Here is a 15,500-nt window from a genome sequence, read left to right as displayed (position 1 = left end):
TTTTTTAAGTACGAATTTTTGTAGAAACTCCTTTGAGCCGCACACTATAGGGATGACTTTGCAAAACACTGATGCTCTCAAGGATATCCCACACTGAAGGCATATTGAAAAATTATTATTTATCTTGACGGACGCTTCTGAACTCAAAATAAAATTATGATGTGAAATTAAAAATATTCCGACAATAACTTACCGACATTATTGTTTCTTGGTCACTCTTGACGCAATGTATTTCTTTCCGACACATTATTCATCGATCTTCCGACAATAAAATGTGCAATAAGTTAGTAAATGGTTTTAATTTATCTTTTTTTACGGTCTTCAGTACGATATAAAAGAAACAGCTCTCAGGGACCACGGCCGCCGACTCTGTGCCCTGGTATACCAGTCTTTGTACGCGGGCAGAAGTTCGGCGAATCGTCAACCAAAATCAGCGAGCAGTGCAGTCAACGCTACAAAAGTTGCAACTGCAGAGCTTTCTGCTCACATTCTTGCTGCATTCTACTTCTTAGCGAACGAAGCTCCTTTTCCTGCTAGTGAGTAGGCCATATTCATGACTGTTTGAACAGTCGTCTGTTCAAACTTGTATGTAACTTTTTAAGGTCCAAATTAATTCGTCTGTAACGCATTGATAATAAATTGTTTGAATGATTTTCCCAATAGAACTCCCCATTTTGAGCCTCTTGAATGCCCGTTCTGTTTGGCTGTCATATGCTTACCTGCGAAAGATTTTTAACCGGCTCTAAAAAATCTCAAGTATCCCGATTTCTGTCCTTCAGATATACGAAATTCTATTATCCCAAACAATTCTGGTATAAAATTCTGACGGGACTGATCATTGGAAAGGGATGAATAATTTGTTCTTTGAAATTAAACCAGAAAATGACACCCCAAATTTTCTTTGAATTTGGGGAGGGGGAAATTTTTTTTCTTTGTTTTGTTGTGTCTCTTTTTATCTCTGTCTGTTATTTTTTTCTTTTTGTATTATACTGTTTTTGTTTTGGAATTTTGTGGGGAAAATTATTCCTTTGATTTTTTGTTGGTTTTTTTTTGCGGGTTTCTTTTGTTATTTTATATTTTTTTTTTTTCTTAAGGACTTTTTTCTTCTATCCTTTCTTTTGTCGGTTATTGTCGTGGCTCTTCTTAATATTGCGAATCAAAAATTATACATTTTCGTTCGTCGTTGAATTCAATCACGTTTTTTTTTTGCTCAGCCAAGAACTGGTGGCAACATGTCATCGGGACTCCAGCTTGTCTTTGGCAAGCATTGTTCTTGGCCAGACGCGTACTCCCAAACCGTGTGGTTTTCGCCATTTTGGATAAGTAATAACAAATTGTCATAAATCTGTAATTATCAGTCTATAATTTGCCGCTCGGGTTACAGTTACGATTTTCCCTCATGAGACATTTTTTATCGCAGTTACAAGCGTGACGTGGTAAGTTGCACAATAGTTACAAGGGTGTCAAATTAATTTTCACTGCAGTTACTTGAATTAGGAGATATTTTTCACCTTAGTTACAAGCGTGGAGAGTTAAATTCCACCACAGCTACCATTATTGTAAGGTATTTTTTACCTTACTTACAAATGGGGCCAGTTAATTCTACCAACATATGCATAGTTATTACACAGTTTCCCCAGAGTTACAAGAGAGGGTAAGTTGTTTCTCACTGTAGCTAGAAATGCGTTGACGTGTTCTAATCTCAGTTATGAGTTAGGCAAAGTATTTTAGCATCATAGTCAAGAGCGAGGCGATGTAGTTTCTCGTCAGTTATGTGTGAAGCGAGGTACTTATCACCAAATTAGAAGTGATATAAAGTACTTTTCATCGTATATTCATTTATTTTGTAATTATATTTATTAATATATTTGGAATTCAAATTTCAAGTATTGTAATCCAGAGTAATGCTTTTGTTAAAATATGCATAAAAATACTCATTCACACTCGTGTTCACGGTATGTGGACAAGTATTTACGAATTTTATGTAGCGAGATATTTGTCAAGCCCAAACATTGCCAGCTTTTCGCATTTATTTATTCAGATTCTGGACGGCCGGGGTGGCAGGCCCAGTGTGGAATCTCGCTAAGAAAGACGGCACAATGGCAGGTGCGTGCTCGGCGGCCTTCCTGTTAAATTGGAGAAAAAAATACACACAGATGTTGAGATTTTGGCTCATGAAAGTCTCGCATTCTCTTTCCTCATCCATGCATATTTTTGCCATGAAAAAGTAATATATTTGAATGCAAAAAAAACTATGCGTTCAATAGTTGGTTCTCTTTTAGGAAAATATGCTGTTGTTGTGCTGAATCCGCTTTGAAGTTCATTGCTAGTTGAATCATTTGTTTATAGTTTCTGCAGAAGGAAATTATAGGGTATCAGTGATTTGTGATCTTTTACCGTTAGTAATCGTCATACTAAACATGAGACAAGAAATAGTTACTAATTTTGAAATCCTTGCATGAATTTTAACTAACTCATAGTGGAAGCTGAACAGATTATTCCACCAATGAAGGTCTACTGCAACTTTGTACTGTACTGTACCGTACGTACTGTTCTCTACCAAACAAGATAGAGAAAAGAATGTCATTTAGTGATGTACTTAGCAATGAATGGGGTGCTTTATTAAATTAGTTGGCTTTTTAAAACGAAGCTATACATCAATGTTTAACTGTCGTTGTCAATAGGTCGCTTCTTCTCAAGGCAATGATATGCAAAAGATTAACGACCTTGACGGAGAAAGTTCTCGTTGTGCCGACGACCTTTGTAGAGAAGAGTCACTTTAACAGAGGCTCTTTCAAGGATGCGGCGCTTATCTCGCTCAGGAAACAGTCTTGTCTTTGTGCGTCGGCTATGAAACTTGCGATTGATGCAACTTCAAACGGACAAAGACCGCTTTCCATGCAAAATAGTCCGCCACTTGAGTGAACTAAATGGACCAAACTCTTATGGCGCGTAACATGAAGTTTTTAAATTTATCTCTTTAGTTGATTATAAGTCGAATGGGTCAGCAAATGGGAAAATATCAACTACTGTCAATTTAACTTTGAACATGGGTGATGTAACCTAGTTTAGATACGAGTCCATTGACACATAAAACATCGTACTAGGTAATATTTTGGCTTGAAAATCAAGAATCGGTTAAAATAAGATTATTGCACAGGTAATGAAGTACGAAGATATCTCAATAAGCTAATTCCGGTACTTCATTCCATGGCTACAAATGATTTTTGACCAAAATTAAATAACAATAAATTGCTTGAGCTTTGACATCTTTACGATATATTTATAATTTCTATGCTTTGTGGACCTTACAGATGAGATTTCGAACAATAATTTTGATCGGTATGTCTCAAAACGTCATATTTTTAAATGGCAAGCGTGAGTGAGTTTACCAGTTGGAAAAGCTCCGTGATTTGTATATGTCCAAGCATGATTACCATGCATGCACGCTTCTTCTGATGAACTAAATGAGCTGCCTCATCAATTTGATAATAATATAATGACAATGTGTTCAGTTGTGCAGCAGCTGCTATGAAAATTCAGATGAGTTTCTACTCGATTATTTAATAAAATACTCGACGTTACTTCAACATCTAATGTTCTCTTACGAGCGTGGGTGTGGTTGGGCAGAATGAGATCAATGAGTCCAGGTGCAGCAGAATTGGTTGTTTTGATGTAATTTAGGACTCATTATGGGTCTATGACTCCTGATTATTTTGTTACAGGAGGTAATCTGGGTCCTCGCATGGTCCTGGGTGCAGTTGAGGCAGCCCTCAGAGGTCGTCTACTGCACTGGAGAGACGAGGCATACGTAGAAATCGAAAGAGAAGCCGTTTATAGGGACGGATGGCTGGGCAACGGTATCAGGTGCGTCTTAAGATATAAAAAAATCTATCTGGGATGTAATATCTTTTATTTTATCGTCATATTACTTTAAGTGCTAATCAATGAACTGTTTTACGAATTATCGGATTATTATTTGTAGAGCCAATGTAACTGTTTCATAGTTGCTTGCATGCTCTCCCGCGACAGGCATTTATATATAATATATAAATAAAAGGCATAAAATAATATAAAAAGGCTTTTATATATAATATATTAATAAAAGTTGTATATAATATATATGTATATAAATTTGAAGGCCGGATGGGTGCATTCATCAGCACAATCTTCGGCTGCATCGCTCTGACTCACCTCAAGTTCTTCACCAAATGTACAGCATCAACTACGGCAAGGAATTTTACAGGGTTAGTGAGTAGTTTTTTGTTTCTCATGCCGTGGATGCTTGTGCAATTGAAATCATAAAAAAGGATCACGATTTTTCCCAAGTAAATTCATTTTAGTAACAAATGTACTTGGGGACAGTTAGTTATTATAATGATCGCTATCGTTTTGGAAAAAATATGACGTTTTAATAGAAAATTGTTACCATTCCCAAATCTACTATATCTTGAGACTGTCTATAAATGGACTAATTCGGAATTACTGGATTTAAATTGTCGTCTGGAAGCGTGAAACTTCAATTTAGGAACACCTAATCGATGCGGACAGGTTATCTACATTCCAATTTACATCTCCACTTCTTTCTGCAGCACGTTGGTCTGGTGATGTGGTGGCTCCACGACAGTCCCGCATTTCTGGGAAACTTCATTGAATCTGCGGTGGTAGAAGCATTCCTGCAATGCCAAGTGTGGCTCCACAGAGGCTCAATTGTCGAGCCCAGCAGCACTGGTCGCCACATCGACTCAGGTATTCAGGCTACAAGAAAGCTCGATTAGGAGTTGGGTCCCAGAGGTAGCGTATCCGGGTTAGGTGTTGTCTTGGAAGAATCTATATTGAATGTGAACTGTCGTGAATAGGAAGTCAGAAGTTTTCTAACAATTAAAATTTGCGGGAATTGAATATCAGGAGCGAAAGATGGGTGCTGAGTGTTACTTCTCATTTGTTCTTTTAAATAAATTTCAGTCATTTATCCGAAAAAATTCCGAACTGACGATAATGTCGGGTGGCGCTACATTTTTCAACAATGCCTCTCCATAACTCGTATTGAACGTCAATATTTCTACGTCTTCTCCCATGCTAGATGAAACACAGAAAATATAGCTTATCGGGCCTTCACCCGCGTCTCAATCTCGTTTACCTGAATTGCTTGCTATTCCAAACAATTACACCAGAAAAAAAAATAAATAATATTTTTTTAAGTTCTAGCTCAACGTTCAACATAAGATAATGAAAAACTACGTTCGTTTGAAATAATTTTTTTAATAAAAATCATATAGAATAAATCGAACAAGACGTAATTCAGGTAAATACGTTTTCGAAAGAGTCTATATACATGTTTTGCTACAAGGCAATACCAAACTGATAAAAAAAATATACAACTCATTGACAGCTTTACCAGCGTCAACGATTGATAATCCTTGAGATTAGAGTTCCGTTTTTCCGAAACCCGTTATTTTGCAATGCCGCCATTGTTAAAAGGCCTGTTGAAGACCAAATTAATCACAATTATATATGTAAAAAGTGATGTAGAGCCAAATCTTCATTTACAAAGCAAGCCTGTAGACATTGCATGTTAGATTAATTTGCTGTATATATTGCTGTTCATTTAAAAATAAAAAATCATGTATGCAAATTGAGACAAAAAAAAATGTTAATTCCTTCTGTACGGTATTGTCGAATGATATTACCACTATAAATAAAATCCTCGTCTGTGTAATATACAGACACGATAATGTTGTGGATACGGGCCCGATTTGCTCCAATATATACAACACAAGGCACACCCAAACTTCACTTCAAACACATCCACAAGCACACAAACATTACTTCGCACATTTATCGCAGATAAGTGGATTGACTCCCTAGTAACCTTCGCACAGTTACAGCTCGAAAACGTGCAACTCACATTAGAAATTAATATTGTATTATATTTGGGGCGTTGCTAATTGTATGAAACAAATACACACAATTCAGGTCGGCTGGTGACGGAAGTTGGGGCGCAAGATGCTATCGAACGAGCAGTGAAAATCTTGGTTCTTCTCGGCCACTATCAAAAGGAACTGAACGCTGCTCTGCACCGCTACGAAAATTTAGTTCCATTGCCATCTTACGCAAGGAAAGCGAACCGACATTTTTACAGGTATATGTAGTTATGGGTAAAAATTTAAGTTGACGGCATGAAGGTATTTCTGTCATTTTTTTTGTAGAGTAAAGTTACTTCTTAAACTTTATTATTATTCTCTGAATTTCATGTAATTGTAAATGTGAATTTAAAAAGGGATAAAATTTTAAACAAGTTAAAAACAATTATTGAGTGTTTTGGGAATGGTAAAACTAGCAGGAAAATTTACAGGGACTTAAACGTCCCAGAATGTGGTTCGTTATTCATGTATAGGTGCTGAAGCACGCCATTTGAGTAAATGTCAGGCAAATTATTTAGTCAGTTTCCGAATAAATTGGAAAGAATCACTCAATATCGAAGGTTTGTTTTGAAATAAAGTTTTTGAATTTGTAATCATAAATATCGATCACCATATAATGCCCCGACATAGATTTTTATTCCCGTTATGCACGAGTATAAGTGTTTCAAAGAAAATGAAATAAATGCTGGTACGAATTTATTGAATAGAACATTATAAACTTATATTGTTCAATCGTACCTTTATTAACATGGAATTTATTTCCCCTTCTTGTCCCAATAATACTATAAGTTTTAATTGAACGATCCCCTATATACAGGGATTTGAAAATTATTAAATATGATCTGTAAGAAGAAAGAATGAGGTTGACTAAAACAAGTAAAACTGTTAACTAATCTCAAATATGTTAACTTCAGAGAGTTAAAAAAAATTTATTTTGATTGAACTTTTCTGACTATAAAATGATTCACTCACGAATGTATTAATTTATTATAGATAAATGCTAGAGCAGCCGATTTATTTTGGCGGTTGAATTGTTTCGGGCTCATTTCGGGATAAGGAGCCTCGTAAAACGAAAATCTGATTGCTCAGCAATCACGATCAACCTGAGTTCTAGGTAAGTAGATTATAATACCATTATAGAGATAATATTGTCCAAACAAAATACCATTTCTCCGCACTTTCATGAGCAGAACTTCTATTACAGTTCGGATGTGATGGTTCATCACCGACCGCATTTCTTTGCCGGTTTGCGCTTGACGTCGAAAAGATCTGTACGCCCTGAAGGCTTCAGAAACGGGCCCAACTCTGATGGTTATTATCAGGTAATTTTTTCAATAAATTAACTATGAACTGATACAATTATTATAGAATAGTTGTTATGCCTTTCACTAAATAGTTTTCATGATTTAGTAGTTTTATTTAGTAATAGTTTTCATTTAGCGTTGAAGTCATTATTGTTCACGTATTTAAACATTTGTTATCCTTCACAGCGGCTTCACTTAAATATTTTTGTATGTTTATCGTCGAAATTATGTAGCGTTCACGAATATTAAACAATTTTTATCCTTCTGTTAAATTTTTAAAATATTTTTGTAATGTTACAAGTAATTCTTGTTCTCTGGTGTTAAACATTTTTAACCTTTTATTCTATTTTTATGTTTATTTAGTGCTGAAGTTCTTCTTGTTCACGAGTGTTTGCAATTCAAATGGCGGCGCTCGAGCAGGGAGACGGATGGCTTTCCATTATCGCGAACGGTCGAGAGTTTGGCTCGAAGAACCGCGAAGTCTTCCAAGTGTTCGACTGGTTCAAAGTGCCTGGCGTTACGAGTCCCCTCGCACACACACAACAGCCCATGCAAGTCAGTTATTATCTGAAAATGTCATGCAACATTTCAATACCTCTGAGTGAGTGGCGAAAAATATTCTTTATTAAATCATGATTTCTTTAAGCTCTTGGCGTTACGAGTCCCATCGCACACACACAACAGCCCATGCAAGTCAGTTATTATCTGATAAGTCATGCAACATTTCAATTCCTCAGAGTGAATGTCGAAAAATATGCGTGATTAAATTCTAGATTTCTCTAAGTTCCTAGCATTATGAGTCACTTCGCACACACAAGGCAGTGGGTGCAAGTCAGTTATTATCTAAGAAAAAGACGATGCAATATTCAGTTTTTTAAGATGAATATAAAAAACATTCTTGATTCTATTTTGGATTTCTGAGTGAATATGGTGGTTGCTGCTGCCCACCCACAATGCAGCCGCTGCAAATTAGTTATAATTAAAAAAAAAGNAGCGTAAGTCAATTTTAATCTATAAATTGAGCAGATGAAAAATTTAAGTCTAGGATCTGAATGGTGAAAATTACTTTTTGCATCTATTCTTGATTCCTATGCAGCAAAAATTGCCACTGACTGAAAACTTTAGGCACCGATATAAAAGTGTTGTGTTGTAAGCGTAGTGTTGTAAATAAGAGCGTTGAGTTTTTTTTAACTGATTTAGGCTTCAATTAAGCTAGTAATTTTGTCATCTAAAATTACAAAAACTTGAAATAAATTGATCAAAATAAAATAAAATAAATTGATCCCTGTACGTCGAGATCATTAGAATTTCCGAGAAGATCAAACTTTTCAAGATAGAATGATATAATTATATACTTCAGTGTATTACATTAGGTATTTATTAAAAAAGTATTACGTATTAAGTTCGAATAAATATTTCGTTTTTATATAGCGGCATGAATTATTAACCTTTTTTGTTGGGATTTTACTTGAAATTTATTTTAAAATTCATTGATAAGTTATATTGTTAAATTCTTGAACGGTCTTTCGACTGGAGTGGTCGCAAAAAATACTTTATCCATTCGTTTCGAACCGAATCTTTAACAGCGTTTTCATTAAATCATCCTTGATTTAATGAAAACTATTAATTTAATTAATAGTTTTTATTAATTATTAAAATTGATTTTTAATTAATTTCAAACGTAATATCATTGAAACTCTTTGTAAGGATCGCTATCCATGTGCTGCAGTTGATGCCAATGCATGAGCTGAAAACTAAGGATGGATTCTCTCAGGCTCCTAGCGTAAACCCTCACTCTGTTATTCGAAAATATTATTATGCATGTATCAGATACAGTGTAAGAAATAACGGTGAAGCGACTGTATTACCGGCGTTCCGGCGGCCTGCCGCCCCGTGAAAATAAACCGTTTTGCCTTTTTTTACAAATTTGATACATGGTATCATGCGTTTAATTAAAAAAAACGAAACCTTGTGTTTCATTTCATGGCCCATGCAGTCGGCCAGACAGCCACTGAAATGCCGGTTAAACTGTTTTACGACTTTTTACGAACATACTATCATTCAAGAAATCAACCACGATTTTCCATCCTTCAGGTCTCATTCACAAGTGACCGAGCGGCGCATTTCACAAACTCTGCTCATTTTGTCGGCGGTGCCTCGGACGGCTACACTGGCGTGGCAGCGATGCTTCTTAACCGAACTACCACTGAGTTGACGGCCAAAAAATCCTGGCATTTCTTCAGTGACTGCGTCGTTGCTCTCGGCTCAGATATAAATCTGCTCCAGCCGGCACCAGCCTGTGAAGTAGTTACGACCCTGAATCAGGTGCGTAACTTTTATATTAACAGCAATTATTGTTACAAATTGCGAATATCCAATTCCAAATCCAAATAATTGGTTTATGAAATTTGTATTATAATTTTCTTCTCTATCTTCATAGGATAAGCTTGTCGAAAACATGATCAAATCATAACTAAAGATTTCTGTTGAGGGCTAACACAAGCTCATTAACTTCGCCCATTCACTCAGCTCTCTGGTAATGCCTATTTCGCAGATAATATTACATGGTTCAGACGCCCTCGCATTTTATATGAACACTCACAATGAAAGGAACGTTAACTAATTATATACACTTAAACTCTGATTTTTTCATCATCTAGTCGAAATTTAAGAAATGTTAAGTGATTATATCTTAATTTGTCAGCTACACATGAAGAACCCGAAATCACATTTAATTATTGTTATAAAAAAATTCTACTTTCTAATTCAGAAATTATGTGTAATCTAAAAAATTGTAATTTTCACCGATTAACGGAATTGGTTAGCAGTAGATATATGAAAATGCGTCATTTCTGTGCAGTTAAAAAATTACCAAAGTATTAATAAACATTTGAATGACATGTGCTATTAATTTTCATACACGGTAGTTTGTATCTAATCGTTAGCAATCGGATTACCAGGGAACTGTAGTTGTTCAATACAAAATTTTAGTATTCATGAATAAATTCAGTATTCATCATGATTATTATTTGGTAGGTAAGAAATATTGTAGAATGTAAAAATTTATCTTGTGTGGATGCCTGGAGATCATGTACATTATTGCTCGGTGAGACCATTAAAATAAAATCAAGCAAATGCATCACAAAATGTAAAATTGTTGTCAAATGGTTAACAAAAATGCAATTGAAATGGTTGTTATTTTTCATCACAAATGGGTGGCATTATTTAGAATTACTGGTCGTTCCCTTTTAGCATCTCATTTCAGTCAGTCAGGTAGGGGAATGGTATTTTCAGCTATTTTTCTAGGAATCGAAGGCTGCTTCGTCATAAATTCCTGCCTGGTAGCATCAAATCCAGCTGTTGTGAAGGCCCTAAACCTCCCTACGTGACTTCGTGAAAGCCCGATCGAGATATTCCATGAAAGTCATCACTGGAGAAAATCCCACATTTTCACTGCAACTCAGGCTGCCGCTTTTAAATGAATTATTAATAAGAGAATTTACCGCTTCTTGAGGCAATATCAATTTGTTCTGATCGCTTAAGCCAATGTCAGCAGGTTTAGATGCAGAAGTAGGTTTTTTATCAACATGATGGTCAAGTCTGGCAATGGCAAATCAGTGCAATGAAGTTCGTTTATGACCCATTTTTTTTCTGGTCGAAATCGGTCCTTCAGATTTTGAGTTTATTTTTATTTGTTTACTCATGTTTTCAGCTATAGTTCATTCTAGTTTTGATTATATTATACAGAGTGTCCCAAAATAAACGATACTCAACTTTGAATGGCTGTAACTTGAAAAGTAGCAGAGTTAAAAAATTTTGGAAGGTTATTATTTGTTTCCTATGTTTTTCTGCATCTCTCCACCAAAACTCAGAAAGATCGATGTAGCCATAAGCGTTTGATAAAACTTTCAGTGACATGTGCTAAAATCGTGCTTGTGATTGATTAGTAAAATGATCTTACTAAAGTAAGATCATTTTACTAATCATTACGTTGTCTTTACATGTTTTCTTTTCGCTGTTTTAATTTTTGTATCTTTGGTGAGACAAAAACATGGCAATCTTTGTTGAGAGGCAATCATGACAATCTTTGGTGAGAGACAATCATGAAAATCTTTGGTGAGACACAATCATGGCAATCTTTGGTGAGAGACAATCATGGCAATCTTTGGTGAGAGACAATCATGGCAATCTTTGGTGAGAGACAATCATGGCAATCTTTTGTTCAAGGCAGTCTTTGGTGAGAGGCAATGTTGGGTTTGCAAATTCCCTCTCACCAAAGATTGCCATGATTGCCTCTCACCAAAGATCACCATGTTTTTGGCTCACCAAAGATACAAAAAATAAAACAGCGAAAAGAAAACATGTAAAGACAACGTAATGATTAGTAAAATGATCTTACTAAAACTTTGCGCAAGCACGATTTTAGCACATGTCACTGAATGGTCTATCAAACGCTTCTGGCTACATCGATCTGTCAGAGTTTTGGTGGAGAGATGCAGAAAAACATAGGAAACAAATTCTGACCTTCCAAAATTTTTTAACTCTGCTACTTTTCAAGTTACAGCCATTCAAAGTTGAGTATCGTTTATTTTGGGACACCCTGTATATATGCCTAAAAGGTATGGTATATGTAAACGACTTTTATATCCACATTCATTCAAGGCTAAAATTACAGTTCGAAATTCGGCAATTGTTCATATCTTTTGCTAGTGCGATTAAGTCGGCGTACCTTTATAAACTCTTAAAGTTATGTATGATCATTGATCAAATACATTTCAAATTGTGTGCACTGGTGATTCGCAGAGAAGCGTTACACTAAACATGCCTACATGTTGGCTTCTGCGTGTGTGATAATCTATATATTAGAAGCCAACAGTTTACACTAGAATGACACATTAAATATTAATAATGAAGATATGAATTCTCAACATGCAAAATACCATTCCATTTTAATCATTACGACACCCTGAGCATTTGTTTTTGAAATTCTATCCACTCACATTCTTTAACAATCTTGTATGAATACATGGAGCTCATTCGCTTGTGTGGGATTTTCCCCTTACTTGTATACGAAAAAAAATCCAGTAGAATACTGAATCCTTATGTGCGGTAGTTACCTGAAAATAGCCTCATCTTAGTCCCAAATGGTAAATTTTCTTATTATTTAACGAATGTAGTATGGCATGTCGAACATATGTATGATGTACAGTATGTGTCAATGTCAAACTTTGCCAAAGCACTTAATCAAAAAATTAAAATCAAACAGGAACAACTCTAAATGAAATGAAACACTTCATTAATAAGATTGATAACTTCTGGCAGGTGGTGGCAGCGACTCTACATGAAATGTTACACTTAATTAATAAGATTGATAACTTCTGGCAGGTGGTGGCAGACGGTGAAGTTACAGTAGGGTTGAGGGATGGCAAGACTGAAGTCCACGGCAGTTCGAGCGCCCCTCAAACTTGGGATGCCCGCTGGGCGCACCACGATTCTCTTGGCTACGTATTTTTGCAGGACGAATCTGAGACTCCATCTCAAAGTCAGCTCATTAGGGTCAAGAAAAACTCGCGGAGAATAAAAACAAACGAAGACATTCCCGTATTCGAGTAAATGAAATACCAGTGACGGTTTGAATATCTGTCATCACTTTTAGCAATATACAAAAAAGTTATAAACATTTTATATTATATTATTAAGTTAGAAAGTTTATATATTATATTTTAGCAAAGAGGTTTGAAACTATGAATTTTTGCATGTGGAAAAATAAGTGTTAATCAGAATATGTTCTAAATTTAATAGTTTTTTCCTCACAATACATTGATCAAGTTGAAGAATTCCCTTCATTAAATATAATCAGAAAATTACAAAATTTGACTCAAGGTAAGTTTATCTGATTATTTTTAATAACAGGGACTTCTGTTATCTGACTTGCAATGTTATTATATGTATTGACTTCTTTCAGAGGTTGTAATTTTCTGATTAACTTCCTTCAGAAGATGATTATAGTGATTTTACTGACCTTGATTGTTAGGTCCTTCCGAAGATGATTATAGTGATTTTACTCTCCTTGATTGTTAGATCAATCAGTACAATACCTTACTTTTCTTTTAAAAACTGGAATTTGTAGTGCAGTATGTAGTGCAGTATATCTCTTTCCCAAATGGAATTTTTAGTGCAGTATTTTGTAAGGTCATTAGTACAATACGTTACTTTTCTTTTAAAAACTCAAAATTTCCCAGGATTTTGGAATCGCACGGCGCTCAGCCTGTTGACGCTCGATACTCGCACGCATACGTGCCGGCGTCAGCGCCTGCCGCTGTGCAGCAGTTCGCTCAGGCTCCCTCGCTCCGAGTGCTGCAGAACAACTCTACCGCGCACGTCGTATGGAGTCATGTAGACCAGGTAATAGAGTAATAAAATGTCATGTAGACCAGGTAATAGAGTAATAAAATGTATCTTATGATTGTATCTGATGTCTTAAATTTTGCTCATTCTATAAAAATATTTCATATTTACTGCACCGAAGTTGATGTTCAATATTTTGATTATGTGGTTGATTTGTTTGAGGATCTGAGAATTGCGTATTAATGAAGCAAAGAGCAATAAGAATCGGGTATATTATTATTACAGGTATTGAGCGCAGTGGTCTGGCAGGCTGGTCAGGTCGACATCACAGAGTGTTTGTTGAATTTCCCAGAAGACTGGCAGGTGATCAGTCTAAATGAAACCAACTCCATCGACGCCACAAGCTCTGCGCAGGAAGTAGACGCTCTTGAAATAGAAAATAAGCGACATTTCAGTAAATCAAGTTCACAAGCGTATCACCTTCCTAAGTCAGCACCGGAATATCCGTTCGATTCTCACGGACTTAATGTAAAGATTAATGTCAGAAACAAGAATTTTCTATCGTTTAAGTCCGATTTTGGAAATGATGATGGTTCATTTCGTCTAACACTTGAGTCAGACAAGGGCATGATATTAATCGTCAAGCCTCTCGAAGAAGTTGTGGATATTGATAAAAATCTGAACCTGTTCACACTTTTGTCAACGGAGGGAACATATTCGTCTCATGAGCACGCGGGAGCAAGCATACATCAAAATCGATCAAAGCGCCATGTCCCGGCAAGCCCCCAAGAAAACGAAGCTTTCAATATTCACAACAGTATACCTACCGGTGGGACAGGGGAAGTGGGAAGAACAACAGCTCTGTATCCGAACCCTCGTCAGATGTTGACCAACAAGACGGACGCAAATTCAATTGACAACAAAGGCCCTCTGTCAGCGGGAGACATAGTGAATTTAAAATCCATTTATGTTAATCCTGAAGATGGAAGTTTCGGAAACGAAGAAGAAAGCATGGTGAACAGAGGAAATTTTGACCGCAGTTCAGAAGTAGTTTCAACTAATTTTATTAACGGTTCAAGATTTTTATCTTCAATAAAGCCGCCAAATGAAACACCCTATCCTATTTATGAGCAAGAATCTGGTGATAATTTATCCCCAGAAAATTTATTTCTAAACATAAATGTGTCACTGCCGATGTCACCAGAATTTAATTCTAACATAGCTGATTTTCGTCGAGAGTTACTACACTTGATTCAAATGATCGTCAAGGAAACGGAAATTGAGGCAGCTGGAAAAGATATATCATCGATAATCAGTGACGCTAATGTAACAAGTTCAAGCGATCAGATTAACCGTTTGAATGGCCCCGATATTGGAACAGCCTCCCTCGCAGAAGAGCCAAAGGCAAATTTAGTACACACTTCAATAACAATTCCTTGGTCTGCAATTCCGGCCACGGAAGTCGATAGAAACTTTGTTAAGGAGCCTACAGTACCTCAGCCATCTGAAGGTTCTCCGATATTCTTATTTATTGGATTAGCGGAGGGAGAAACAGCAAACTTTACCAATCCGAATCAAACAGTCAGTTTGGCCACTGACGGTAAACGGTATGCGTATGAAATGAAAGGAGATGAATCTTATGATTCATTAACATCGGTCGATGGTGCTTCAATTCAACAGGAAAAAAATTTAATGCAAACTAATTCTGATGTGATTTCTATATCTATTGACCCATCGATGTCACATGACGTAAATTTTACTGAAGTCAGCGTTGAGAGAACTCCCACAATGGATGAAGCGCCGTTCTTAATGAGTCCGAGCCAGGTTTTCATCGATCAAAATGAGACGGAGCAGCCTAATAAAAGCTCAGAAATTGTCGGCACTCCAATCCTTAACATTGAGGAGCCTCGCTATGAAAATTACA

The 15,500-nt window shown here is 36.1% G+C and overlaps 1 protein-coding gene across 1 annotated transcript; it reads left to right on the top strand.

The window, feature by feature from the left end:
- Positions 1-325: 325 nt before the first annotated feature.
- On the top strand, positions 326-12,841 carry LOC108682883 (the record flags this gene model as incomplete). Its single annotated transcript, XM_018172134.2, has 11 exons — positions 326-536; positions 1,215-1,323; positions 2,042-2,106; positions 3,726-3,867; positions 4,142-4,247; positions 4,593-4,749; positions 5,977-6,142; positions 7,129-7,246; positions 7,649-7,783; positions 9,323-9,553; positions 12,614-12,841. Coding segments are annotated over 11 exons (1,668 nt in total), but the record flags the coding sequence as incomplete, so codon positions are not given.
- Between the last annotated feature and the right edge of the window lie 2,659 nt (positions 12,842-15,500).

Source organism: Hyalella azteca, unplaced genomic scaffold, assembly GCF_000764305.2.
Source record: "Hyalella azteca isolate HAZT.00-mixed unplaced genomic scaffold, Hazt_2.0.2 contig16930, whole genome shotgun sequence".
Lineage (NCBI taxonomy): Eukaryota > Metazoa > Arthropoda > Malacostraca > Amphipoda > Hyalellidae > Hyalella > Hyalella azteca.
The sequence above is the reverse complement of the archived record's forward strand: the minus strand, read 5'-3'. Positions and strand labels throughout refer to the sequence as shown.